Source organism: Nelumbo lutea, chromosome 1 (assembly GCF_056320005.1).
Source record: "Nelumbo lutea isolate HS-2025 chromosome 1, American lotus-T2T, whole genome shotgun sequence".
Classification (NCBI taxonomy): Eukaryota; Viridiplantae; Streptophyta; class Magnoliopsida; order Proteales; family Nelumbonaceae; genus Nelumbo; species Nelumbo lutea.
The window spans coordinates 30,621,794-30,649,734 of record NC_142684.1 but is presented as its reverse complement, the minus strand read 5'-3'; the positions used below and the strand labels follow the sequence as shown (position 1 = coordinate 30,649,734).

The following is a 27,941-nucleotide window of genomic DNA, read 5'->3' as shown; positions in this document are numbered from 1 at the left end:
GTGTTATGTAGACGACATGGTCGTCAAAACATAATTTTCATAGAAATTAATACAAGACTTGGATTATGTCTTCCAAATTCTGCGTCAATTTAGCATGAAACTAAACCCAAACAAATGTGTCTTCGGTGTCACCTCGGGTAAGTTCCTAGGGTACATCGTCAACCGGTGCGGTATTGTGGCCAACTTGGACAAGATAAAGGTCATCTTAAATATGAGATCACCCCGAAAAGTAAAATGGGTTCAGAAGCTAAATGACAGCATAGCCGCTCTGAGCCGCTTCATGTCCAAGTCAGTAGACTGTTGCCTGCCTTTCTTTAAAGCAATCAAAGGCAAAGGGTTTGAATAGACCCGAGACTGCCAGCTCGCATTCGATGAGCTAAAAAACTACCTCACTTGTGTGCTGGTCTTAACTAGGCCTGAGGAGGGCGAGGTCTTAGAACTGTACCTCTCGACAAGCGACGAGGTGGTCAATTCGATACTAATAAAAGAAGTAGATCGGGTCCAACGACCCATCTATTATGTTAGTAAAATTCTGTAGGGAGCAAAGACAAGATACCCGCAGATAGAAAAGCCGGCATACGCACTGATAATTGTAGCTCGGAAACTTTGCCCATATTTCTAGGCTCACATTGTCATCGTCTTGGCTGACAAACCTCTGAGGAAAGTCCTACTCAAGCCCGAGGTTTCCGATCGGTTGACGAAGTGGGTCATCGAGCTCAGCAAGTATGACCTTTTGTATAAGCCGCGAACTGCTATTAAGGCCCAAGCCTTAGCAAATTTCATCGCCGAGTGCATGTTCAACTTCGAAGTCCCTAGGCCGATCGAGCCCGAGATCCCTAGTATGGGTGAGGCCAGAGCTCCCAAGCCAATAGAGTCTGAACCCCATGAAGTAGTAGTCAGGGTGGCATCTCTCCTAGTTAGGCCAAATGCGAACTGGGATGAGGAGCCCTGGATCCTTCACTTAGATGGCTTCTCGAACCAACAGGGCAGCGGGGCTGGAATAGTGCGGTGTGGCCTGGGTGGCACGAAACTGGAGTACGCACAACGAGGCATAGTACAAGGCATTGATAGCCTGGCTAAACCTAGCGCAAAAGGTAAGAGCAAAACACATAATTATCTGCAACGATTCCCAGCTTGTGGTCAACCAGGTTACGGGTGAATATGAAGCATGCGAGCTAACTATGATCACCTACTTAGCAAAAACATCCAGTCACACTTCATCAGGCAAATCCCGAGGTCAGAGAACACTAAGGCCGATGCCCTATCCTGGTTAGCCAGCATTAGTCACAACGCCATGAGAACCGTGTACATAGAGGACTTACCTCGACCTAGCATTCTCGGTAGGGCAGAGGAGGTCTCTCCCATCCTTGAAGCAGAGCCGAGCTGGATCGACCCACTCGCGAACTTCTTGCTAGATGGAACCCTCCCTACGGACCGCAATACAGCCAGGAGGGTGCAGCGCCAGGCAGCCAAATATGTCATAATAGACGAACGGTTGTACCGACGGTCCTACACGCTTCCCTACCTGCGTTGCTTGGGACCTACCGAAGCCGAGCTCGTACTCCGCGTTAGTCATAAAGGTCTGTGCGGCAGGCACTTAGGGGGTAGAGCCCTCACCTAAAAGACACTTCGACAAGGGTACTACTGGCTAACGATGAAGGCAGAGGCTGTTGAGCTCGTAAAAAAATGCAACAAATGTCAGAAGCATGCCACTATCCACCATCAGCCTGCCGCCGACCTCAAGTATCTCACCAGCCCATGGCTCTTTGCGCAATGGGGCATCGACCTCCTGGATCCATTCCCGCCAGCAACAAGTGGGAGGAAGTTCCTAGTGGTGGTGGTAGATTACTTCACAAAGTGAATAGAAGCTGAACCTCTTGCAACAGTTACAGCCCGAAACGTACAGAACTTCACAAAGTGGATAGAAGTGATGAACAAAGCTATCCTCCGTGGACTGAAAGCGCGACTAGACCGAGCTAAAGGGTTGTGGGCGAATGAGCTACGAAGTGTCCTATGGGCTCGCCGAACTACGGAAAAAACTGCTACACTACGACTAGAAGCATATGACGATCAGACAAACGAAGACGAGTTACATACTAACCTCGACCTACTGGACGAGGTAAGATACCTCGCGTACATCCGGACCACAGCTTACCAGCAAAGAGTAGCTCGGTACTACAATGCCAGAGTAAAAAAGCAGAACTTCCGCGTCGGCGATCTGGTTTTCTGTAAGATCATGGCACCCGAGCCCGGCGTAGGCAAACTTGGACCGAATTGGGAAGGGCCCTACAGAGTAAAGAGAGTGCTCGGGGGGGCATACAAGCTCGTAACCTTAGAGGGAAAACAAGTACCCCGAGCGTGGAGCGTCGTTAACTTGAGGCAATACTACCTATAGATCACCAAGCGAAGTGGACCAAGTCACTACCAAAGCCTAAGGGCTAGGATGCCGAGCTAACAAGAACCTCGGCATAGGCAAGCAAAGGCAAAAAATGCCAACCAAAAGCTCAGGCAAAGTGTTGACAATGAACTAATAGGGGCATCGACATCTCAGAGGCCAAGTGTTAACACCAAAACAAGCCGCACGAGTGCAGTAACCCAAGCAAAAAATGGATTGGGCATATGGACAGATCGACAATACGGTCAATTCGAAAGAAAAAGTGACCCACACTTCACCAAAAGAAAATCATTCCATTGCAAAATACTTTGTTTACATTCCCAAAAAAAAAAAAACAATAGAAGCGAGCTCACAGGCCTGGAGGTACTTCTTCGCCATCAGAAGGCACTTCAATGATACCTGAAGGTCTTGCCTCGTCCTCAGAATCTGGCTCACTGTCAGCTGGGTTGGCCATGTCCTGAGTAATGCGCAAAGTTGTTATGGCACTAATATCGAGCTTAGGGTACATATCAGGATCATCCACCGGCTCAGTTTAAAGCCCCTTCTATACGAGCCCACCATCAGGTCGTCAAAGCGCGATGAGGCGATGTATTCATCAACGACCTTCTTCTTGGCATCCTCGATGCCTTGAGAAAAGATCTCTATCTTCTCCCTAATATCCTCTTGAAGGTATTCAACCTGATGCTGCAAATCTAGCCTCAGGTCCGCCATATGCTTCAACACACTCCCATGGCCTCGGTATCTCTCAGAGACCTCGCCAGCCTGGCCTGTGCAGTGCGAGAAGCCACCTCAGCAGCTCGAGAAGCCACCTCAGCAGCGCGGGAAGCCTCTTCGGAAGCTCGCGCCCGCCTTGAGCTCCTTTCCACTTGGGCCGCGAAGGCATGGATAGAAGAATTCACCTACCAAAAGAAAAAATAACAAATGATCAAAAGAGCAATTGTAAGAAATATAATAGCAAAGAGCCCGACAAGAAATCGCTGACTTACCACCATGGCATGAGTGATGGCATGACAAGCCACCTAGTTCGAAGGAAGCTTGATCCATGCCGCGACCTCCTCAGGGTAAATGGCTTCCCTACTCTTCTGAAGAGCGTGGTTCAGCGACAACACACTTCTGAATTCGCCTTGGGCTCTCGAGCCTGAAGGCCTAGATCGCATATAAGCAGACTTAGAGTAAGTGGGAGCCCCCGTGTAAGTAGCCTCGACGTAAGGGGCCCTTGCTGCTTCTTATACTGGAGGGGCCATCTCGGGCTCCCTTGGCGAATCCACCAACGGGTAGTCCAGCATCTCGGGTTCTGCATCTTGGGGTAGTTCGGCACGAGTTCGCTTGGCGACTCGCTTCCTCCTCTTCATGGCGTGAAACAGGTTCCCACCATGAGTCTTCTCTACGTCCATCATGCCTGCAAAAGGAGCTCGGCATAAGGAAAACGAAAGAATAGAGCAAAACAAAAGGCAAGCCTCTGAGTAAGGAACCTACCCAAACTCAGACGACCTCGATGAGCTTGGCCTCTGTTAGATAATGGCAGCATTTTATCCCAAGCCATGCCCATTCCCAGAGGCCCTTCATCGTCTCCCTATCAAGCGCAACACCGACATCAGGGGCAGCCATCCCACACCTAGTTTGGAATGGCCACCCCAATGCACTTCGCACCCCGAAGTAGTCCCGTTTCCACACCGGGACCTTGTTGGGAAGATCGTGTAAAAGCTTAAACCCCGGGCGAGGAGACAGGTAATAAGTCTGCCTATGCCCGGGAAGGGGACCCACTTGCTTCTTAAGCATTAGAATGGAAGAGAAAATTTCCAGGTCTAAAGGCAAGATCTGTTCGCAAAATAGTGAGATTGTTCCCAACAAGTTACGAATAGAATTCAGGTGAAACTGGCCGACAGTAATGCCAAAGTGATTCATAACCTCGACAATAAGGGGGTGGAAAGGCAGACGCAACCCAGCAATGAGCTACTCCCGGAATATCATGATCTCATCAGGACCATGTTCCCAAGGGAAACTGCTCGAGGGTATAAAATAGGTGTATTCCCTAGGCAAGTTAAACTGGGTAATAAGGGAGTGAAGCCCCTCAGGCGTCATGGTCGATGGACCAAACTTGTCTAACGTCCGACCTCGATGGGAGGATGACGCCAAACTACTCGAGGCGTCTCGGCCTATGGGTTTGAACTCTTCCTCAAGCTCTACCTCGGGTTCACTAGGGCTGTCGGGGGATGCAGCTCGGTTCATAGAACCTGCACCTGACCCACTTGAAGTACTGTCTGAGCTATCCGAACTAGACATTGGGAGGAGAAGGTTTCTAGGAATGTACTCACCCGAAAAAAGCAAGCGGACTACGGGAACTTGAATGCAAGCTAAAGACTTGGATGCGAGCTGAAACTTGGACGCGAGCTCAAAAAGCAAAATGCAGGAGTGACAATGCGACTGGGGTCCCCCACTATTTATACCCACAGTAACAAAAAATCAACGGTTCTAATCAAAGCAAATCCAATGGCCCACAGTCGCGCTGACCGCAAGTCTCTTGAGACCGAGACGTGACTGGCCGCACGTCTTTTGAAACTAAAAGAGCACCAGCGCATGTCTCCCCGTATTAAAGGCGGCAGCGACACGTTTTTTCAAAATTGAAAAGATGCCCGCTGTCATGTCTCCCAATGGCACATTTTTTGAATTTTGAAATAAACACGCGCTGTCACGTTTGTCAGCATTTATAGACAGATTGGCGCATTTCTTGACTTTCTGGCACTCAAGAAACCCGGAAAAATCCTGATGAATGTGCACTTCGCGCTATCAGTCAAAACCAGTTCAAAGTACAGGTCAAATCCACCCGCCACCTCGCGAACTCCCCATGCCAGGGCAAGTCCCTTTGCGCGAGGAGTGGGGGGCAATTGATGAAGGGAAATTTGGCCCGACCTTGTAACCACTCAACACATGGCAAAGGCAACAACTCGACACAACAACATGCCCAAGGCGCGAGCTCCGAAGGGAGGAACCAGTGGTCTGAACTCCCTACAAGGAGCCCAAACTCCCCGCAAGGAGCCCTAGCTCTCCCTTAGACCTCGAGCCTTACGAAACAACCCGAACTAGCCAGCCCCATGGCAGCTCAGGCCACACCTCCATCCGAACTCAAGACTTCACCTTGCACACCACTCTAGCACTTCGTCTCCAAGACGCCGAACTGAACAACCGTACTGTACCTGACACCGAAGAGTTTGTTTCCTGAGGCGGCACACCTAACTGACTTGGGATCTGACGCTTGACAACTGCACTTCAGCAGCCACCTACCACCGCCACCTGCCACTGCCATCTCCAATTACAGAGATGGCTCCGACAAAGAGAGCAGTGGCGGTTCTGCCTCAGCAGAGGTGATGACACCCGAACTGGTAGAAGCGCAGGGGTAATCATACCCGACTTGACAGAAGCCTAGGAGTGAGTGCGCGAATTGGTTATAAAAGGCCCCCTTCCCCCCAAGAAGAGAGGTATGTGATAACTTTGCGCCATCTGGTTTTTATCATGCCTTTGAGGAAATACTAACTTGAGCTTCAGAGCATTCTCACCGGGTTCTTCCCCGGAGATTACTCGCTTTCTCCTTCATTTTAGGCACCTTTTGCTCCAGCCCGAGGCAAGATCTTTGATATCTTGGACCGGCCGGATCGCGCACCATTAGTGACGATTGCTACTGTCGATTCCGTTCAATCAATGAAAAGGATGAGAAATAGGGGGTCGGCAAATGGTTGGGGAGACCGAAGGTGATGAGGAATTGGGAAAAGGCAGACGATGGGGATGAAACGGGGAGGAAATGGTTCTGTATCGTCGGTTTTGTCTAAACACGTCACTGCAATGAGTTGCAGTGGCAACGATAGAGAAAAATGGGGAATCGAAGAAGAAGAAGAAGAAGAAGAAGAAGAAGAAGAAGAAGAAGAAGAAAAAGAAGAAGAAGAAGAAGAAGAAGAAGAAGAAGAAGAAGAAGAACGCATGCAAGGATCCTTTCCCAGAACCATTGAGTTTTAAATTCTATTTTCTCCTCACGTACCAGGTGGTGAGTTCCCAATTTTGATCAAGGATCGATTGACAACATAAAAGATAAAGATTTTCCCTTTTTTCTTATTAAAGGAGATACTAGTTAGAACGCATGCAATGTACAAACATTTTGAAGGGTAAATTTCTATGTGGCAATCCAAATTGCACCCCAATGATGTGGGCCAATTTCTTATGCTTTGTCAAGTAGTTTTAGTAGGCTTTCTATTTAAATGTTATAGGTTGATTTTTGTTACCAAGAGGGAAGAGGTAGGGGGGGAAATAGAGTTATTACATCACAAAAAATATCAGTGTTTTTGAACCGCCGTTGATTCAAACGGTCAGATCATTTTGGCCTGGGAATTGTTTAGACAACTGATTCTGTTTTACCCCAAACCTGGTTCTTGGCAAAAAACCATTGAATTGGTCAATCACCCACTGATCCTAGTGGTCAAACTGTTGACCTGTTCGATGGTTTTTGGTAATTTTTGATCTTTTAGTTAAAACGAACCATCCATTTGAACCGGATGGTTGAACCATCGACCAAAAAGTCGGTGGCTAGAACAATTCTGGATCTGGGTCAGTTTTTCCCCAAACATAACATTTTAAAACATTTATTATTTTTATTAGTTGATCTTAAACTTTATAGCAAATCTTTATATAAAGGGTAAATTACAAAGGCCACTCTTGTATTATTGTGTCACTAACAATTACCCCCTCCCCCTGGAACTTTTCCTTTGCAGCAAAGACCCCCTTGAACTTTCACTTTGCAACAAATACCCCTTGGTTGTAAGTTAGATGATAGGATGTGCTAAATTACTAAAATATCCATCAGAATTTTTCTTAATTTCTTTCTTGCCCTTTTTTCTTAAACCTTAATTGACCAAAAAATACGTTCAAAATTTCCAAACGACACCAACTAAAATAACAAAATTCATTTCATTGATATAGAAAAGCAAATTTCTTTAAATTATTGCTTCATTTCACTTAGATGAGTATCTCTCTTCATCTTAAAATATAAAAATTATCCACTCCTTCCAATAAACTAAGAAAACCCAAATGGTACCAGACCAATCAAAGCACCTATGAATGAATTATACCTGATTGGTCACCTATGATATTAGTTGATTTTCTATAAGGCTGTATTTGTTTGAGGTGTAAAAACAAATTTACACTGGGTGCTCTAAGATGGTGGATACATCGGTGAAAAGAGGTGCAGCTCTGATTCGTTGTCATCTGGTACCAACCTGGGTGAAGGAGGTACAGATCTGCAACACTGATTCTTACGGGGTGAAGAAGCTTGCAGCATGAAGGCTGAGCAAAGCACCTAGGTTGAAGACTGATCGGAGAAGGAGGAAAATTGAAGACCGATGGCAGGTATGAATAGACGAGAGTGAAACCAGGAGGAAGAAGAAGAACAAGGAGAGAGAAGGAGAAGGAGAAGAAGAAGAGAGAGAGAGAGAGAGCGAGATGGAAGAGAAGAGGAAGAGAGAAAGAGAGAGCGAGAGAGAAGAGGAGAAGAAGAGAGAGAGAGAGAGCGAGAGAGAAGGAGAAGAAGAAGAAGAAGAAAGAGAGAGCGAGCGATGTAATAAATACATCTATAATCGATGTAAATTTAAATTAAAATGTTTCCGGTGTAAAATTACAAAATTACATGTTTATCAAACGCTAATATAATCTAACTGGGGTGTAAAGTTTACCTCGATTGATTTTCCACCCCACGTACCCTTAGTTTTCTTTTATTTTTTATTTTTTGTATATCATGTATTTTCAGACTCATGATATGCTTAAATCAACTTCTGAAGCCTCATGGTAGATTTAAGTGGCCTTTTAAAAAATATGCCTTCTAAAAAAATGGTAGATTTAAGTTTTTTACCCAAATTAGAATTAAGGTTGCGTTTGTTTGTAGTGTAAAGCCTAATTTAATGTAATTTTACATTTTGGGTTAGTTTTATACACGTTTGGATGGAGTGTAACAAACTCTCAAGTAGTGTAAAAGTTAACGTTTTTCTCTTCTCTTCCAAAAAACTGCTCCGCCTCTTCCTCATTGGTTTCAATCTTCACCGGCATCGTGCTTCTCCGTCGTGGTTTCAATCGCTGCATGATTTTCTTCTTTGTCTCCGCACTTTGCTTCTCTGGAACCTTGGTTCTTAAGCTTGTTGTGGTTTCAATGGCCGACACCTTGCTTCTCCGTCTCCATGCCCTGCTTCTCCAGTGCCCTTATTCTTCAACTCGTTGCGGTTTCAATCGTGGTTTCTATCTTTGCACAGCTCTCTTCTTTGGCTCCGCATCTTGCTTCTCCCGTTTGTCGTTGTTTCAATCATCGGTGTCCTACTTCTCCATCGTTTCAATCTCTGCTTCTCTGTCTGTTGGCTTACTCCAAGCCCATATAAAAACTCTACCAAAGATTTTACACTTCTTCCAAATTAACAAGAGTGTAAAATGAGCATTCCGCGGATTCAAATTTTACACCAATAATTCAGACCGTTCTTTATTTCCATCTGTAAAATTTTTACATCGCAACGCAGCCTAAGGGAAATACGAGCGGAACGTACCAATACCATCAGATGCTGACGTGTAATGGTTTCGGCTCTGAAGTGAAAGCTTGGTGGGCCCAGAAAAGCCCAGCTGATATTGCCCGAATCCAATCCACCACACTCAAACTTCTGCCCCTTAAAACTGATCGTCTTGGAGGCCCACGGTTTATTGGGTAGGCCATCTCCAACAGTTGCAGCTTTGATTAACCATGATTAGGGGGCATTATTAACTTATACATAATGTTTACACGTGGCAATTGAGCTAAATTCATATATTGGCTTAGGTCTACGCTAGAAATGGGTCTGGGAGTCTGGGACCCAGTAAGTGGTGGGTTTTTCTTGAAATATATAAAGTTAGGTTATAGAGGCCCAAAGATCCAAGCCCATCTATGCTCCTCACACAGCGCCTCACTCCGATCTCACATGTATACTTCACCATGCATCGTGAATATCTCCCGTGAATAATAACGTATAAATACGGGAGATGTTCCTAATACATGGTAATGGTAAGATGTGCGTATGAGATTGATGTGAGACGCCCTGTGTAAAGAGCAGATCCGGTCTCATCATTATATCCGTCCAGTTTGGCCAATTTCATTGCCACGTGGCAAAAAACCAGGCTGCAAAGTACAAAATGCTTTATTGGGGACACTTACTGTTGACAAATGACGATGAACAAAAGTGCGTGAAATCTGAAAAGATCTCTCTCTCTCCCCTCTGACACTTGTTTTCACTCCCCTCGACGCTGCTTACAAGAAGAGTGTCAATAATCAAAAACAGAAGAACATAGAGCAACCAATTAATCAAAGAAACCCAGTTTCCATTTCTCTTCTGTCGTTCGTCCTCGTCTCATTTCGAGTTCGTTGAGGGAGTATTTGCTTTTTAGATTTCAAATACATTCTTTGATGGCTTCCAGTGGAGGAACAGAGGAAGAACGGCAGAAAGAGCAGCTTGCTCTTCTGGGGAAACCCTTAAAAGAAGGGGAGAGAATTTTGGCGCCAACGAGGAGACCAGACGGGACAATGCGAAAAGCCATTCGGATTAGGGCAGGTTACGTCCCTCAAGACGAAGTTGCAATTTACCAATCCAAAGGTGCTCTGGTAGGAAAAGCGAATTTCAATCGTTTTCGCTTCTTTTGAAGTTCTCTGAATTGATTTGTGTCGGTCTTTGTCTTTGCTTATTATCGTCGGGGATTTTGCAGCCGATGGTGTTTTCTTTTGATGCAGTTAAGGAAAAGTATGGGCACGCCGGAGGTCCCCCCGGGGTATGACCCGGTTTTGGATGCGAAGCCGAAGACGAAGGCCGCTAAGCGGAATGAGAGAAAGAAGGAGAAGAAGCACCAGGTGCTTGGTTTATTTCCTTGTAATAGTTTTTGCGCATTTGGTGATAGTTTCGTGCCACTGTGCCAGATATGTGTCTTTCGAATCTTTTGGGATGGAGGTCTTGAAATAGCTAATACGGTAACTGGGGCTTGTTTAGAGTGCCTCTCTTTTTACAAAGATTTCTCAATATGTCATGGTTGAATTCTATGGAGAATTAGTTTATGTTCAAGAATGTCGAAATGAATGGTGTGAAGAAGTTGATGCACAAGTAGGTTATTGGGAGAGGAGTGGAGGACTTGAAGTTGCAAATATGGTGACAGGATGTAGGGCCGTTCTTACCAGAACAATGGTGAATCAGTGAAAGATGGATTAGCCATCCTTTTATGTGATTGAGTTGGGCAGTCAACTCAAGAGCTTGCATTGTTTCATAGTGTCTATGCATTTTGGTTTGTTTATGGTTTGGATTTTCATCACTGGAGGCGAAATACAAGTGCAGTGCTCCCTTTTAGTGTCTTGATTGTTTGGGGCTTTTGGTGTTTTAAAAGTAAGGAGTGCAGTAAGCACAAAGGGTTCCTAGAGCGAAAGGTGCAAGGTGAGGCATGCACCTCTTTGAAGTAAGGTGCCACTTTTGAAGAAAAAAATCAGAATAAATAAACTTATATATAAGAAGATGAAAATCCTATATTTATAATAAATAAAATATTTCAAAATGTTTATTAGCCCAATTGGTTAACGCATCATGTTATTAAAACAAATATTGTAGACTTGTATTCTGAAATCTTATGTAGATAATTTTTTTAAACTCTAAACATCATAACTATAACCAAATTCAAGGTTAGAATATCAACAAGCCAGATTTAGGAACCTAGGTGATACAGGTATTGGAGGTGTGATTGAGAGAGGGATGGAGCTATCTGTTGGGCTTTCAGTGGCCCTTTGGGAACAGGTGACTCTACAAAGGCTGAAGTTTTGGTGGCTCTACTGGGATTAGGATTGCTAGAAACTTGGGAATCATGAGCTTAACAATTGAAGGTGATTTAGTAAACAGAATTAAGTAGTTACAAGGAAGAGCTGAAGGTCCTTGGAGATTGGTGCATTACATTTCTGAAGCGAGACATTCTAATTAACATGTTTTCAAGTATGGTTTGGGTTCATAGGGAACTGAATGCAATTGCTGATGGTTTAGCTAAATCTGGGATTTATAGGGTTTCTTTGTATAGTGATACTGGTCTTCCTCTGTGCTGTGAGGGGTGGTTTTACTAGTACTATTGGTATGGGGGTCCTCTATTTTCTTATTTGTCTAGGGACCTCCCTGTAATATTATTTTTTATTAATATAATAGGGTGAAGTGGGTGCTGCCACTTATCGTTTCCTATAAAAGAAAAGTGGGTGCTGCCACTTACCCAATCATATTTTCCCTCTCATACATGGAATTGGAGCAATAATTTGTCATAGAAAATCTAATTTATTTTCTTGTGTTATTCTTGACTTATCAGTTTGACCACTAGAGGAAGCATACTCAAACAACTGGTTTGATCTGATTGCCACATCCAAGCTTCTATTCTCCTTCTTCTTTGGTTATAGCACCAAGTTTTTATTTTATTTTTCTTGGTTGAGCCTCCAGTGACTGAAGCATTTAAGAGGATTAAATAGTTCCTGTAAGGAAAGTTTCTGCTGTGTTTTTGATCTGGACTGTGTTTGGGAGCCTTGTAGAAGGCTGTTATGATCAAAGAAGGTGCTGGAAATTGACTGGAAGGTGGTTTTTGTTTGAAAGAAGGTTTTCTAAGTGACCAGTCATATGTTTTCTGTTTGCCAAGTGGAAACCAAAGGGCTGTTTGCATGCTGACCAGAATGTGTGTGCAGTAGTGGTTTACAGTGACAGTGTGTCATTGTGTGCATGGTACAAGTGGTTGTAGCCCTCATGTAAGTAGTTTGTTTTCAGTTTTGTCCCTCCTAATACAGTTGTTCTGTCATTGCCTTGGACTGTTAATGTCATGTGATTGTGTGTGCCCAGGAAGGGTCTTCTTTTGGATCCTTTTGGTGGTACTGGTTATGTAGTAGTAGTGTTTCAGCAATGTTCTCAGAGAGTTCTGTCACTTCAAATTCTTTTTGGGGGCTTGTTAATTCCGGTAGTGGGATGGACAATGTTGGATTTCCTGTATCCATTGTTTTTCTTGATGGGCTGGATTACTTGGAGTGTCCAAGGGTGTGAAATGTTTGTTGGAGTCAGGGGAAAGTTAGGGTACCTCATCAAAAAGACTAAGAAGCCTATTAGTGAAGGCACTGAGTATGAGAAGTGGGAACAAGAGAACTATATGATTATGTCTTGGCTTACATCTTCAATTCAGCCTGCTGTTAGAAAAAAACTTTAAGTGGGCTGAAACCCATCTCTATTGAAAACTACTAAAAGAGAGAGTTGGCTGGTGATTCTTTGGTCTTGATTGAGATGTTAAAAGTGCAAGTGCCAATCTTCTAGGTTGAGAGAACATCAAGAGTTTTAGGGGTGTCAAACAGTATATCCGATCCCTGCCCCCAAAGAGTCTATATATCTTATTAGTTATAAGTATTTACAAAGAGGCCCTTGAAGGGCTAAAGATAAGAAAGAAAATGAATGCTATGGTACAATAGGGACCATAAAACAACATTACATCAAGTATCTCTTTACTCTCCCTCAAAATGATGCTGAGACATAAGCATCAGTTTGCCCACAAGAAATAGATGTCTCGATCTTGTCATAGGCTTCGTGAGAATGTCAGCAATCTCTAAGTCGGAAGCTATATGAGGAAGGGAAATAGAGCCAGTAACAAAAAGATCCCTGATGAAGTGACAATCCACCTCAATGTGTTTGGTTCTCTCATGAAATACTGGATTAGATGCAATCTTTATATCACTAGTGTTGTTAGCATAGAGAGGAATAGGCGGTGGGAGATGAACACCAAGATCAACAAGGAGAGATTGAAGCCAAACAACCTCACTGCATACCAATGACATAGCCCCGTATTCAACTTCTGGAGATGACTTAGAAACAGTTTGTTGTTTCTTACTTTTCCAGGAGATAAGGGAGTCTCCCAAAAAGACACACCATTCGGTAGTAGACTGTCTAGTGTCAGGACAACCTGACACACCATCAGCATAAACTCTCAATTAAAGAAGAGAGAAGAAGAAAAGAACAGTCCTTGAGACAGAGTGCCGCAAACATAACGGATAATCCGGTGGACAGCAGTCATGTGGGGCTGAAACGAATTGACTAACTACCTGAATTGCAAGGGAAATGTCCGGACGAGTCATGGTGAGATAAATGAGTGACCCAACCAATCATTAGATTTAGACATCTTGACATTGAGTTCCAAAGATGTATCAACTTGTTTGGTGTCTGTAAGACCAACAAGCTTAATAAGACCACATGCATATTTGTGTTGACAAAGTAACCATGGTTGCTACGATGTATTTCCAGCCCCAAGAAATAAGAGAACCCAAGTCTTTCATATGGAAGGGACTATGGAGAAGAGACTTAAGTTCTTGGATTCCAACCTCATCATCCCCTATCAATAACATATCATCTACATGCAACAATAAGATGGTAATGCCTTGAGGTCTTTGACGGATGAAGAGAGAATAATTAGAGGCACTCTGATTGTAGCCAACAACCACTACAACATCTCGGAATTTCTCAAACCAAGCACGGGGAGCTTGTTTGAGACCATATAAGGATTTTTTAACCGACAAACAAGAGAGGGATCACCACTGTATCCAGGAGGAGGCTTCATGTATACTGTCTCCTTCAAATCACTATGAAGAAAAGCATTCTCCACATCTAACTGAAGTATGGCCCATGGATGTGTAGCGGATAAAGCTAAGAGGATACAGACTATAGTAATCTTGGCAACACTTGAAAGAAGAAGAAGAAGAATTGTTTACTGTATTACATGTTTGAAGAGAAGAAAAGAGAGAAAGAGAGAGAGAGAGAGAGAAAAAGAGTGAAGAGAGGAGAAAAGAAAGAATTTGAACAAAATACACTTAGTGGCTTTGGGTTCAAACTTGGAGCGATGAGGTCCAAGGATTTGAACAAAACAAGTACACCCAAAAGTTTTGAGGGGAAGAGTGAATAAGTCCTTATCTGGATATAGAAGACTGAATGGGATTTGCATGTTTAAAACTCGTGAAAGAACCTTGTTAATGAGGTATATGGCTGTATGGATTGCATCTCCCTAGAAGCATATGGGAACATGGAATTGAGCATGATGCTTCTGGCTACCTCTAAAATATGTTTGTTTTTTCTCTCAGCAACCTCGTTTTGCTAAGGTGTGTGAGGATAGGTGTTCTAATGAATGATCCCATGATCAAGGAGATAGGATGCCAAGGGTTTTGCAAAGTATTCCTTGGCATTATCAGATCTAAGAATCTTGATCTTGGTTTCAAATTGAGTTAGGATCATCTAATGGAAAGCTTGGTCAGAGAGGGAACCTCATCTCGAGAGTGCATAAGATAGACCCATGAAAAACAGGCATAGTCATTAACAAATAATAAGAAATATCTGTACCCCCCCATGGTGGGAGTATGGTAGGGCCCCCAAACATCGGTATGCACAATCTCAAAAGGAAGGTTGCTTCTTTTATTACTTAAATGATAAGATGATCTACTATGTTTTGCAAGTTCACAACTTTCACATTTTAACTCAGACACTTCTACTGACTTAAACAAGTTTGGAAAAAGACTCTTTAAAGGCCCAACAGATAAATGACCTAAGCGGTTGTGCCAAAGCATAATCTTACTACAAGACTGAGAAACAAACAATTTCCCTGCTTCACTCTGCTTCCCCTGTGAATGTTCCAGCAGGTAGACTCCATTCATCTCATGGTCAATCCCAATCACCTTCTTCGTTTCTAGATCTTGAAAGTACACTGATTAGGGAAAAAAGTTATCGAACGATTTTGATTTTTAGTAATACTACTAACTGAAAGTAAGTTAGCACTAAGCTTGGGAACATGCAAAGCTGAGGATAGGGTGATGGTATCTGATAATTTGATGTCTCCCTTGCCAGAAATTGGTACAAGAGAGCCATCAACAATAGAAACTTTGTCTCTCCCAAAGGATAAACAATAGGTGCTAAATAGAGTAGATATACTGGTCATATGATCTGAAGCACCTAAATCTATTACCCAGGAAGGTCTAGTATTACCTGGGACAGAAGCATGACAAGCAGTAGCTCTTGTACCTGTATGAGCAAGGGTTGAAGTAGGCTGTTGAGCTGATGTAGGCTGAGCTGAATTAATAAATTCATTTTCTAGCTGAGTCAGAGCAGCTCGGGCTGCAGCTAGGGTATCTAGAGGAGTCCCTCTTGTGCCCGATGAATTTGTACTATCAGTGTTGACAGCCATATTGGCATTCCCTTTCTTATTTTTGAGCTTTGCTGGAACTAGATGAGGGTGCAACTTCCAACAGGTGTCCTTAGTACACATACTAAGTCCTTCTTAGCTTCCTTCTTCTCCTTATCCCCCTAGATTTAGGTCTAATTTCTACCAAGGCTGATTCAGAGGGTTGTTGCTGCAACATAACCTTTCTCCTAGTTTCTTCACTATCCACTAGGGAATAGGCTTGTGATAAAGTCACACTATCTCTTGTCAACAACTGTTGTCTCACAATGCCATATTCAGAGTTCAGACAAGCTAGGAACTCAAAAACTCTGTTAGTTTACCTGCTTTCTATATGTTTGTGCATCTTTCTGACTCAACATAACCTTTCTCCTAGCTTCTTCACTATGCACTAGGGAATAGGCTTTTGATAAAGTCACACTATCTCTTGTCAACAACTGTTGTCTCACAATGCCATATTTAGAGTTCAGACCAGCTAGGAACTCAAAAACTCTGTTAGTTTACCTGCTTTCTATATGTTTGTGCGTCTTTCTGACTCAACATAACCTTTCTCCTAGTTTCTTCACTATGCACTAGGGAATAGGCTTGTGATAAAGTCGCACTATCTCTTGTCAACAACTGTTGTCTCACAATGCCATATTTAGAGTTCAGACCAGTTAGAAACTCAAAAACTCTGTTAGTTTACCTACTTTCTATATGTTTGTGCATCTTTCTGACTCTCCCACTCAATTGTTTTAAGATGGTCAATTTCATGCGATAGGGATTTTAAGGTTGAAAAGTAAACAGAGAATTGCTTCTCTCCTTGCCTCAGATTTTTAATCTCACATTTTAGCTTATAAGCCCTAGCAACATTAAGAGGTTGAGAGTAAGTTTCCTTCATAACATCCCATATTTCCTTAGCTGTTTTGGCCCACAAGTAGTTTCGGTTGATGTGTGGCTGCTGAAGGGATGAGAGATCCATCATATGGATAGCCGAACCTTGCAGGAAGGTTGGGCGAAATTTCAAAAATTTCCTCTCCCCTCATCTGGGAATCAAATTCCCTGTTTTAGAAAATCTGCATTTTCAAGGATCAGTCTTGAACCATAAGCCAAACTAGATATGAAAACAGAAGCAAGAGAGGGATATACTTAAGGGATGAGATATCCATCGTATGGATGCCCAAATCTTGCGGAATAGAATGGGCGAATTTCAAAAATTTCTTTCCATCCTATTGGGAATCATATTCCCTATTTTAGAAAAATCATATTTTTCAAGGATCAATCTTGAACCAAGAACCCAACCAGATCTGAATAAAAGCAGTAAGAGAGGGATATACTTGATACAAAGAAATAGTATCTCTCAATGGAGGTGTTCACGCGTAAGGAAGGAACCAAAAACTGCTCCCACTGAAGATGGCGCAGTGCAGAATGGAGCAGGATCAACAGCGTTCTTCAAAAGAACCGGATCCTTTGCAAGAATCAGCTGGACGACACGTGAGCATTACTTCCAATCAGCCCTATCACAAAGGACTGATATCAAGATTCAATCTTGATCACTTCTACTAACAAAAAGAGATCGAACTAGCAGATATGGCGGCTGCAGGAAGGAGGCGGCAAGAGAGATTTAGCGCAGTGATGCTGAATTCTCTCTTCTGTGATTTCAGCTCTGAAGACAGGATGTGTTGTGTGTCAAAAGGATGCCGCCCCCTCCTCCTTTTATAACCTTAAAGGGATCAGCTCCTAATCCCATTAGGAGTTGCTGATCCAAATCATATTTGGATCAGAATTCCCTTTAAGTGATAAGGGTAAACCCTTATCTTATCTGCAGATTAGATCAGCCTTCTCCTAATCTTATTAGGAGGTTTCCAGATCTGAATCACATGCAGATCTAGACTCTCTGAGTGGATGGGGTTAAGACCCAAACCTATCTGCTAATCTAATATTAGAATTCGCCCCTCATTTAATTGATCAAATCAGCCCAGTTTGAAATGGGCTTTAGGCCCATTAAGGTTATGTGCTCACTTAGCCTTCCAAACTGCTGCCCAGTTGGGCTTCCTTGTATTGGCGTGGGACCAAAACATTGATCTACACATCAGCCACATGGGTTCAGCCCATCCTTTGTTACAAGGCCCAGCCGAATACACTGTTGTGGACAGCGCACCCCCTGAAACCCATCACGTGGGCTCTATGGGCCCAACACTTACCCTAAGTGGACCCTGGGCCAAGCCACCTTGTAACACCCAGGGACTGTGGGTAGATGCAAGATTAGCCCATCAGGTATTACCCTCAATGGTCTTACACTTAAACTCTCAGCCCATAATGATCATACACTACCCGACAAGAGAGGACCTCTCCCTCGGTTGTAAGGAACAATGCTGCACTCTCTACTCACATGGATCCCGAGAATTAAAACCTTTTGCAAACGTTTGAAACCGTAACATATATATACTTTTATATCTCATATAAAATATATTTTGCAAAACAAATCTCAACAATTGAAATTTGCTACCGGCAGTCTTGGTTTCCATCAGAGAGAGTGCATCCCGATCATTACCTTTGTTCGACAAAGGGGCTGATCCTGTCACTATGATCACCCACTCAGATGAATTCTCGGATTGTCCCAACATACCCAGGTTTTGACCCCTACTAAGAATCTCACTGATTGGCATATCAAAAACATCCGACACCTAGTGCAGTATCATAATCGAGTCTAGGGGTCAGGTGTAACTTTTTAGTTTTGCCCATCAATCTCCAAGGTCCAGGGCAATACTGGAAATCTGGTCCGGTTCAAAGATTCAGTTAATCCTACACTGCATGTGCCTTGGGTCTCACCATGGCGGCTAAGACAGGCCACCCCAACAATTGGCAGCATAGCAGTGTCAGCCTTGGTAGGATAAATCTCCTCAGACTTATCCAACGGATGTGAACATTCTAAACTAACACGAGTCTCATAAGTGTCCAGTTTAAGGGTATTACACAAACACACCACAGGAACATGAATCAAATATGTACTTTAATCATTTACAATAAATTCATAATGTACATCATTCTGATTGGAGCTAAAGGTATACAACTGTCTAACATATACCTGATACGGAGAAATAGTATCTCCCAAATGAGGTGTTCACGCCCAAGGTAGGAACCAAAAACTGCTCCCACTGAAGATGGCGTAGTGTAGGATGGAGCAGAATCAGCAGTGTTCTTCCAAAAGAACTGAACCCTTCACAAGAATTTGCTAGGGCTGTGAGCACAACTTCAGATCAGCCTTTCTGCAAAGGCTGATATCAAGATCCAATCTTGATCGTTCTTGCTAGAAAGAGGAGATCGAACTGGCAGTAATGGCGGCGGTAGGAAGGAGGCGGCAAGGAGAAAATAGCTCAACCTCACTGGGTGCTATATTCTCTCTCTGTTTTGAATATGATCATCTTCTAAAGCTGCCACCCCCTTCTCCTTTTATAAACTTAAAGGGATAAACTCCTAATCCTATTAGGAGTTGTTGATCCAAATCATATTTGGATCTGAATTCCCTTTAAGAGATAAGGATAGACCCTTATCTTATCTGTAGATTAGATCAGCCCTCTCCTAATCTTATCAGGAGGTTTCCAGATCTGAATCTGTATTCAGATTTGGACTCTCTGAGTGGATAGAGTAAAACCCTATCCTATCTGCTAATCTAATATCAGACTTGTCCCTTTAATTAACTGATCAGATCAGCCTAGTTCGAAATGGGCTTTAGGCCCAATAAGTATATGTGCTCACTTAGCCTTCAAACTGCTGCCCAGTTGGGCTTCCTTGTATGGCGTGAGACCCAAGCATTGATCTACACATCAGCCACAAGGGTTCGACCCAACCTTTGTTACGAGGCCTAGCCGAATTCACTAGAAAGCCCAGTGAGCCTCTGAGCCCATCACATGGATTCTATGGGCCCAATACTTACACTAAGTGGTCCCTGGGCCAAGCCACCTTGTAACACCTAGGGACTGTGGGCAGATGCAAGATTAGCCCATCAGGTATTACCCTCAATGGTCTTACACATAACCTCTCAGCCCATAATGATCATACATTGTTCGACAAGAGAGGACCTCTCCCTCGGCTGCAAGGAACAGTGCTGCAATCTTTACTCACAAGGATCCCGGGAATTAAAACCTTTTGCAAACAATTTGAAACCGTAACATATATATACTTTTATATCTCATATAAAATATATTTCGCAAAACAAATCTTAACGATTGAAATCGGCTACCGACAGTCTTGGTTTTCATCAGAGAGAGTGCATCCCCGATCATTACCTTTATCCGACAAAGGGGCTAATCCTATCACTATGATCACCCACTCAGATGAATTCTCGGACTGTCTCAACATACTCAGGTTTTGACCCCCTCTAAGGATCTCACTGATTAGCATATCAAAGACAACCCAATTCTACACCTAGTGCAGTATCATAATCGAGTCTAGGGGTCAGGTGTAACTTTCCAGTTTTGCCCACTAATCTTCAAGGTCCAGGGCAATACTGGAAATCTGGTCCGGTTCAAGGTTTCAAGTAATCCTACACTGCATGTGCTTCGGGTCTCACCTTGGTAGCTGAGACAGGCCACCCCAACACTTGGTAGCATACCAGTGTCAGACTTATCCAACGGCTGTGAACATTCTAAACTAACACGAGTCTCATTAAGTGTCCGGTTTAAGAGTATTACACAGAAACACACCACAAGAACATGAATCAGCTATGCACTTTATTCATTTACAGTAAATGTCATAAGTACATCAAACTGATTGGAGCTAAGGGCATACAACTGTCTAACAACTACATAGAGTTGCACAACCATGTCATCACCAAAAAATTTTCTTGGACCTACCTAGCATAAGTAGGGTCCTCCTTGGAGGGTTCCTTCACATCCCCTAGCAAGAAGTTCAATTTTCCTGTACCCCCAATAGCCATCATGGCTGATTGGGCCCATTCTAAGTAGTTTGATCCATCAAAGTTAACAGTTATATTCTGAAAGGTGTTTTCAATCATGTTACCTGAACCACCAGTCCCAAAAGCACATTCCCTTTGGTTCTTGTACTCCATTCTAAGTTAAGAAGAGGTTTTAAACTACTGTGACAAGAAAAAACTGTATTTCAAGGCTGATAACATCTGACCTAGGACAATGATTTTGCAGTTAGATAACAGTCAACTATTGCCCTGGAATTGATATCGGTCCTGAGATTTTCTATCCATACCTCTCTAAATGAATAACGAAGTCCTTTTGAATATCAATATCAAGAAAAGGTACTTACTTTAGGAAGAAAAAAGCCCAGAAAATTGGTTGCTACCTTCAGTCTTCAAACTTGATCAATCGATTACTGTCAGCACCTTGAATCTTGATCAAAGAACCAAGAGAAAAAAACACCTCCAATCCTGATCAAGGATCGATCTTGATCACTCAATTCCTGCTTGATTCTTCCTGATTACAAGAAGCTCTCTCCAATCTTAGGACAGTTGCTAAAGCATTCTTGCAACCTCAAAGAATAAGATGAAATAAGGATATTTCTGAACTTTTAGCCCTAAACAATTCTCATGTAGTTGGCTGAATTAAACCCACATGAGAAACCCTAGATCTAAGGCTCTGATACCAACTTGAAAGAAGAAGAAGAACTATTTACTGTATTACAGGTTTGAAGAGAAGAAAAGAGAAAAAGAAAGAGAGAGAAAAAGAGTGAAGAGAGGAGAAAAGAAAGAAGGGGTTCAGTAATGAATGATCTGCTGCCCCATACACTCCTTTATTTATAGTTTTTAGGATCCTTACAAGAATAGGAAATAAATAGTAATTAGAAACTTCTAATAACAGAAATTAGAAACTAAAGAAATTAGAACTACTAAAAAGAAATTAGAAACTACTAATAAAAGAAATTAGAAACAACTAGGTGTGGGTATGAAACCACACACACTAGAGCCTGAGTGTGGGTATGGAACCCCACACTCGTGGCTAACCAACTATTTCTTCAGCAATAGGAGCAAATGTCTCTTCATAGTCAATGCCGTACTCTTGGGTGTATCCCTAAGCAACAAGCCTAGCTTTGTATAGGTCCAACGAGCCATTTGACTTCAACTTAATTGTGTAAACCCAATGACTTCCAATAATCGAAGCATCTGAGTGAGGGATTACCAAATCCCAAGTGTCATTCTCCTATAAGGCATGAACTTTTGCATCCATTGCATCTCTCTAATGAGGATTGGTAATGGCATGCTTATATGAGTGGGGAATCTCTGTGATAGATAACACAACAGAAAAAGAGCTATGGTTTGAAGGAAAGCCATAATGGTCAGGGGGTCGAGAAATATGAGAGGAACGACGAAGAGATAAAGAAGGAAGAGAATTTGAAGGAATATCACTTACAGGAGCATTAGTGGGAGGAGGATATTCAGGCCGGGAGGAAGTGAAGTTGGAGGCGTAGTATCTGGGGCACATAATCTTTTGCGAGAGAAGACAAGAAAATCATTCACACTAGTAGGAAGAGAAGCATCCTATGAGTCAAAATTTTGCAAGACAAAAACGAATGGAGTAGATAACTTTGCAACAACAACAACAAAAAAGGAAATATGATCAAGGAAAACAACATTTCGAGAAACACAAATTTTACGAGTAGAGGGATAATAACAAGAAATCCTTTGTGATCTAGACTATATCCCACAAAGGCACACATAACAGATTGGGCAGATAACTTAGAACGCTCATGAGGAGGAAGATGAACAAAGCAAAGACACCCAAAAACATGGAGGCTAGATAAGTCTGGTGAACGGTCAAATAGTTTCTAGAAAGGGGACATATTAACTAGAACTGTTGAGGGAACATAGTTAATCAAGAAAACAGCAGTACTGGCAGCCTCCACCGAAAAGGAAGAAGGTGCATGAGATTCTTGCAATAGGGTTCTCACAACACTGAGCACATGACCATTCTTGCGCTCTGCCACTCCATTCTGTTGAGGTGTATCTAGACAACTTTGTTGAACTTGTATCCATGACTTCTCAAGTAGGTTAAGAAGTTTCCATCAGTGTATTCTCCCCCTGAATCTGAACGGAGAATACATATATGAGACTGAAACCGGACTTGTATCATAGTATGAAAAATCCAAAATGTAGGATGTACTTCAAATTATTGTCTCAAAAAATAAATCCATGTATACCTAGTGCAATCATCAATCAACAAGACAAAATACTTGTATCCAAGTTGAGAAATAACAGATGAAGTCCAAACATCACTATGAATAATCTCAAATGGTGAGGTGGCATGCTCAGATGTGTGAGAAAAGGGTAGAATGTGATTTTTACTTAAGCAACAAGGAGCACATAAGATATCAAAAGTACTTAAAGAAGGAATTTTATTTTTAATAGAATCAGAGTCAAACAAAAATTTCAAATTTTCAAAATGAGGATGTCCCTAACATTTATGCCATAAATCCCAAACATTATTTTTTTGTCCAACAATAGATTCAGAAGGAAATGAACTAAGATATGTTGAAGATGCTAGTGCTTTAGGATTCTTGAATTCCAATGCAAATAAATGGCCCAACTTATGCCCCTTTCCTTTTACCTTCCTAGTGTACCAGTCTTGAATCAAACAACCATCATGAGAAAAAGTATATATCCTTCAACGACAAGCTGACCAACAAAAATCATATTAGCAGTAAGATTAGGTACAGGAAGGGTTTTGTTTAGAGGAAAAGGGGCAGTAGATGATAGCTTAAGGGAAATGTCATTGCTACCTATGATATTCAGTTTTTCACCATTGGCAGTAATGATATGTCTATGATGGGATTTAGGAATGCTATATAGGGGTTCAGAATAAGCTTCTGTCATATGATTAGTTTCTCTGGAATCAATGATTCAAATATGAGATTGAGAAGAACAGTAACCAAAAAACTAACCAAACAAGCCAATGGCAGAAAAAGCGGAGGAAATAGCAGATGATACCAGCTGCCGATTTTCATCCATAGATGCAGGAGATAGAAGATTCACCCTTAGTAGAAGAATCAACCTTGGAAGAGGAAGCATCAGTGGTTTAGCCCTTAGTCACTTGATATGCACGTGGTTGGTTTTTCTTCTGTGCACCTTTAGATGGTCTAACTGGACAGTCTGGGATTATGTGACCATGCTGCTTATAGTAGGTGTTGACATTCTTCCTCTTACAGTGAGAAGCAACATGTCCAAACCCCTTGCACTCATAACATTGTACCTTGGAGAAGTCCTTAGCACCAGATTTCTTGTTTCCATGAACAACAAAAGTTGTATCAGCCCCAAAATCAATTAATTTCCATCAAAACTCGCAGTGGTTAAAAGTCTAGTCTCCTTCCTCAACAATTCCCCTATCACTGTATCCAGATCTGGAATAGTCCCTCTACTTAGTATGTTGGACTTGATAATCTCATGTTCAGGCCGAAGTCTCATAAGGAACTGATTCACTTTTCTTTTCTCAAAGTGTTGATGAAGATACTTGGCACATTCTACGGGATCTGAAGAATCTGTATTGACAAGTTCATATTCTTCCCACAAGTCAATAAAACCGGCATAATATTCCTGAATTTTTTTATCTCCCTGACAGTAGGAAAAGATTTTAGGTTCAATCTGATACTGTCTGGACATATTGGATTGATGGTACACTTTCTTCAAGTATGCATACATCTCATAAGCTGTATGCATCCTTCTCATGGGTACAACAATATGAGAAACGATTGGACTAAGTATCCAAGAGACTAATTTCCCATTATCCAACTTCCATTGTGCATATCCTTTGATATCAGTTTCATCTGGCTTAGTAATCTTCCCATCCAAATATCCTTCTAGGCCTTTCCCTTCAACAAAGAAGTCGAAATGGAACTTCTACATGCTGTAGTTAGTTCCATCAAACTTTACGGGAATGATATCAGCCTTCTCAGACATTTTGGAAGCCCAAAAAAACAGATTTCAAGAAAGGGTAACAGTCCAAGAAACTGGTGATTAATCACCCAAATAAAATCAGTAGCAACTACACAACAATACTGAAATAATACTCCACCAAAGGAAATTGAGACTCTGCTGCAGAAATCTCAAAAAGAGGGCTGTATCAATCTCAATCCTAAAATGGTGAGTTTCAGGACTGTCAGCAACAAGATGGGATCGAAACCCTATCAGAACTGATCCAAACTTCAAAGAAGAATGATGAACAGACAAAGAAGGCCTGGGTGACAAACTACAAAGTTCTAGGTTGATTGAATCAGCCGATTTAAAAAAAAAAGAAGAAAATCTTACCTGCTGGGCGTCTTTTCCAGGAAAAATGATATCAGCTTCGTCCGATCAAGTAGGGTTTGAGAGTGATCGAAATATTCCTTAATCAGTCTACTAATCACCCCAAAACTCAAATCAATCAGCAGCTAAAGGATATGACCTGCTCTGATACCATGCCAATCTTCTAGGTTGAGAGAACACGAAGAGTTTCAGGGGTGTCAAACAGTATATCCGACCCCCACCCCCAAAGAGCCTATATATCTTATTAGTTATAAGTATTTACAAAGAGGCCCTTGAAGGGCTAAAGATAAGAAAGAAAAAGAATGCTATGGTACAACAGGGACCATAGAACAACATTACATCAAGTATCTCTATAGAAAGTTCTCTTGTCTCCTTTATGCAAGATGTTCCCACACATGTTGACTTGTCTATGGGGTCTGTTGAGGCCAATTGGACTGTTGCATTAGCACTCCCATTCAAGCTGAGGAGGGAAGTAGAGTGAACTCCCAGCTTGAGTTGCAAATGCCGGAATTGATCTTAATGAGTGGCTTAGGCTCGTTTGGAAGGAGTACAAATACAAATATGTAGTGTACAAAACCTTGTATTCTATATTATTTTCTATGTATTTTTTTATCAATTTATTTTCTATGTATTTGTATTGTACATATTTGTATTTGTACTCTTTCCAAACTTAGCCTTGGTAAAAATATCTGTGAGCTGTTGAGTAAATGGAACAAATCAAGTAACTAGATGGCCTTGCTTGACCTTCTCACGAACAAAGTGATAATCCAGTTCTATATGCTTACTATGAATATGAAAGACTAGATTTATTGACATAAAGAGGACACTCATGCTATTGCAAAGCAATGTGGCTGGATTTTTGAGGGGAAAGCCAGGTCTTGTAGTAGGAAGAAAAGCCAATTTAGTTCTGCAGTAGTGGAGGCCATGGAACAATACTCAACTTTTGCACTAGAATGAGCAACTAGTGATTGTTTCTTTGCTGCCCATACAATGAGTTTCAAGCCTAAAAAGACACAATAACCAGTGGTGGATTGCCTGGTAAGTGAGCATCTAGCCCAATCTGCATCAGAGAAACCATACATGTCCAACAAGCTTTGCTGCCTAAGATGAATGCCAAAATCGGTTGTTCCTTTGACATATCTCAAAATATGCCTCACAAGCTGAAAATCATGCTTGGTGTGGTCATGCATATGTTGACACACTAGATTGACTGCATGACTAAGATCTAGTTGTGTCATGGTAAGGTATTGTAGAGCGCCAACCAAGCTACCTCAAAGGCATCTTTAGGATCTGAGCCTCCAGTTCCACTTACAGTAGAAGTTTTAAGTACCATTGGTGTTGCAACTGAGCAACTGACTTGCACTCCTCCATATGAGCACGGTAAGAACTTTTCATGCATACTTGTCTTGTCACAAGAAAAGTCCTTCACCTGTAGATTGAACTTCGATTCCCAAGAATTAGTGAAGGGACCCAAGATCCTTCATAGCAAGTTCTGTACCTATGACATCAGTGAAGTGTTGAAGAAATGGAGAGTTTCTCCTTGTCAACACTATGCCATCAACATACAAGAGAAGATTGATAGTGTCCTTGGCATGATGTAAAACAAAAGTTATGGATCATGCATGCTATTATAAAATCCCTTTGCAAGAAGATATGTACTGAACCTGTTGAACCAAGCTCTGTGGGGCTAGTTTGAGGCCATACAAGGCCCTATTCAACTAGTAAATATAATTTGGGTGAGAGGAATCATGAAATCCTGGTTGTTGTTCTATTGTTTTGTAAACATGGGCGGGCTTCTTGAGATATCCATTAAAAAAAGCATCATTTACATCCAATTGTTTAATTTCCCAACCACAGTCAAGAGAAATAGAGAGAATAAGTCCTATTGTTTGTGGTTTTACAACAGAACTGAATGTTTCTTCAAAGTCCAAACCAGGGATTTGACCATATCCCTTGGCAACAAGTTGAGCTTTCAGTCTTTCAAGACTCCCATCTGACTTCAGTTTGGTTTTAAAAACCCATTGAAAACCTACTACATTTATAGTCTTGGTCTGAGGTACCAACTTCTAAGTTGAGTTTTCATGCAATGCCTTCAGCTCATCTTTCATAGCTTGAGTCCATCCCTGAGGTTGCTTTGACTGTTTTTGGTTCTATTGGAATAGAGGTAGACTTTTCTTGTGAAAGTAATCCTTGACCCAACTTTTGTAGTTGTGCCTTCTTGTGGTCATAGGATGGGTATTCAGTGTGGGAGCAGCAGCGGTGATAGGGGAATCAATATGCAATGAGCTGGAGATATCTAGTATGCTGGAAGGATTAATTTCAGCTGGAGATCCATGTTCTTCTTCATTAGCAGCCTCTATGGCCTGTGTGTCATCTGCAACATGATGAAGATTATGGTCAATTATGTGGTCAATTGTAGCATGTGAAGTTGAGGCTGAACCATAGCTCGTAAGGGCTGTTCTTCCATACTTGGGGTTGTAACCATGTGATTGGTATTCCAGTCACTAAACGTACTTAGCTCTAATCTTGTGCTGCTAACATGTGAGGAATCAGTGGGTTTAGCATAAAGAAAGATTTATCATCAAATAGTACATGTTTAGACATGAAATCTCGACTAGTTGCAGGCAATGTTTTAAAACATGGAGGTGTGATTTGAGGTGTTCCACTACCTAGGGGTGTGAGGCGTAAGCCTCTCGAACACAAGGATGCGTAAACCTACTTAAGAGGAGGGGGGTGAGGAGGAAGAAGGAGGGGGAGGAGGAAGAAGAGGAAGGAGGATCTCATTTTTCTTTATTTTTAATAAAAATCTTTTATATTAAGAAGAACGAAGATGTTTAGGAGTGATCCCCTAGACAAGGGGGTCTAGAGTGAGCCCCTAGACAAGGGGGTCTAGGGGCATTGTTCCCAACTCACTTTCTTTCCCCTTATCTGTCCTTCCTTTCCCTTCCCTTCCCTTCCCTTTTCTTTTCTCTTTTTTCCTTCTCTTTCTTTCTTTTTCTTTTCTTTTTTTGCCTTTTTATATGAGTGTGCATGAGGTGTGTGCCTCTAGCACGCCTC

General features: G+C 42.1%; 1 protein-coding gene across 1 annotated transcript in view; it reads left to right on the top strand.

Annotated features, from left to right (window-relative positions):
- Window positions 1-9,609: 9,609 nt before the first annotated feature.
- LOC148874142 (partner of Y14 and mago-like) overlaps window positions 9,610-27,941 on the top strand; it is a 63,485-nt gene continuing 45,153 nt past the window's right edge. Inside the window, exons 1-2 of the mRNA XM_088966035.1 lie at window positions 9,610-10,046; window positions 10,173-10,289. Coding sequence (XP_088822161.1) covers window positions 9,852-10,046; window positions 10,173-10,289 — 312 coding nt within the window. The 5' untranslated portion in view covers window positions 9,610-9,851. The remainder of the gene's footprint in view (window positions 10,047-10,172; window positions 10,290-27,941) is intronic.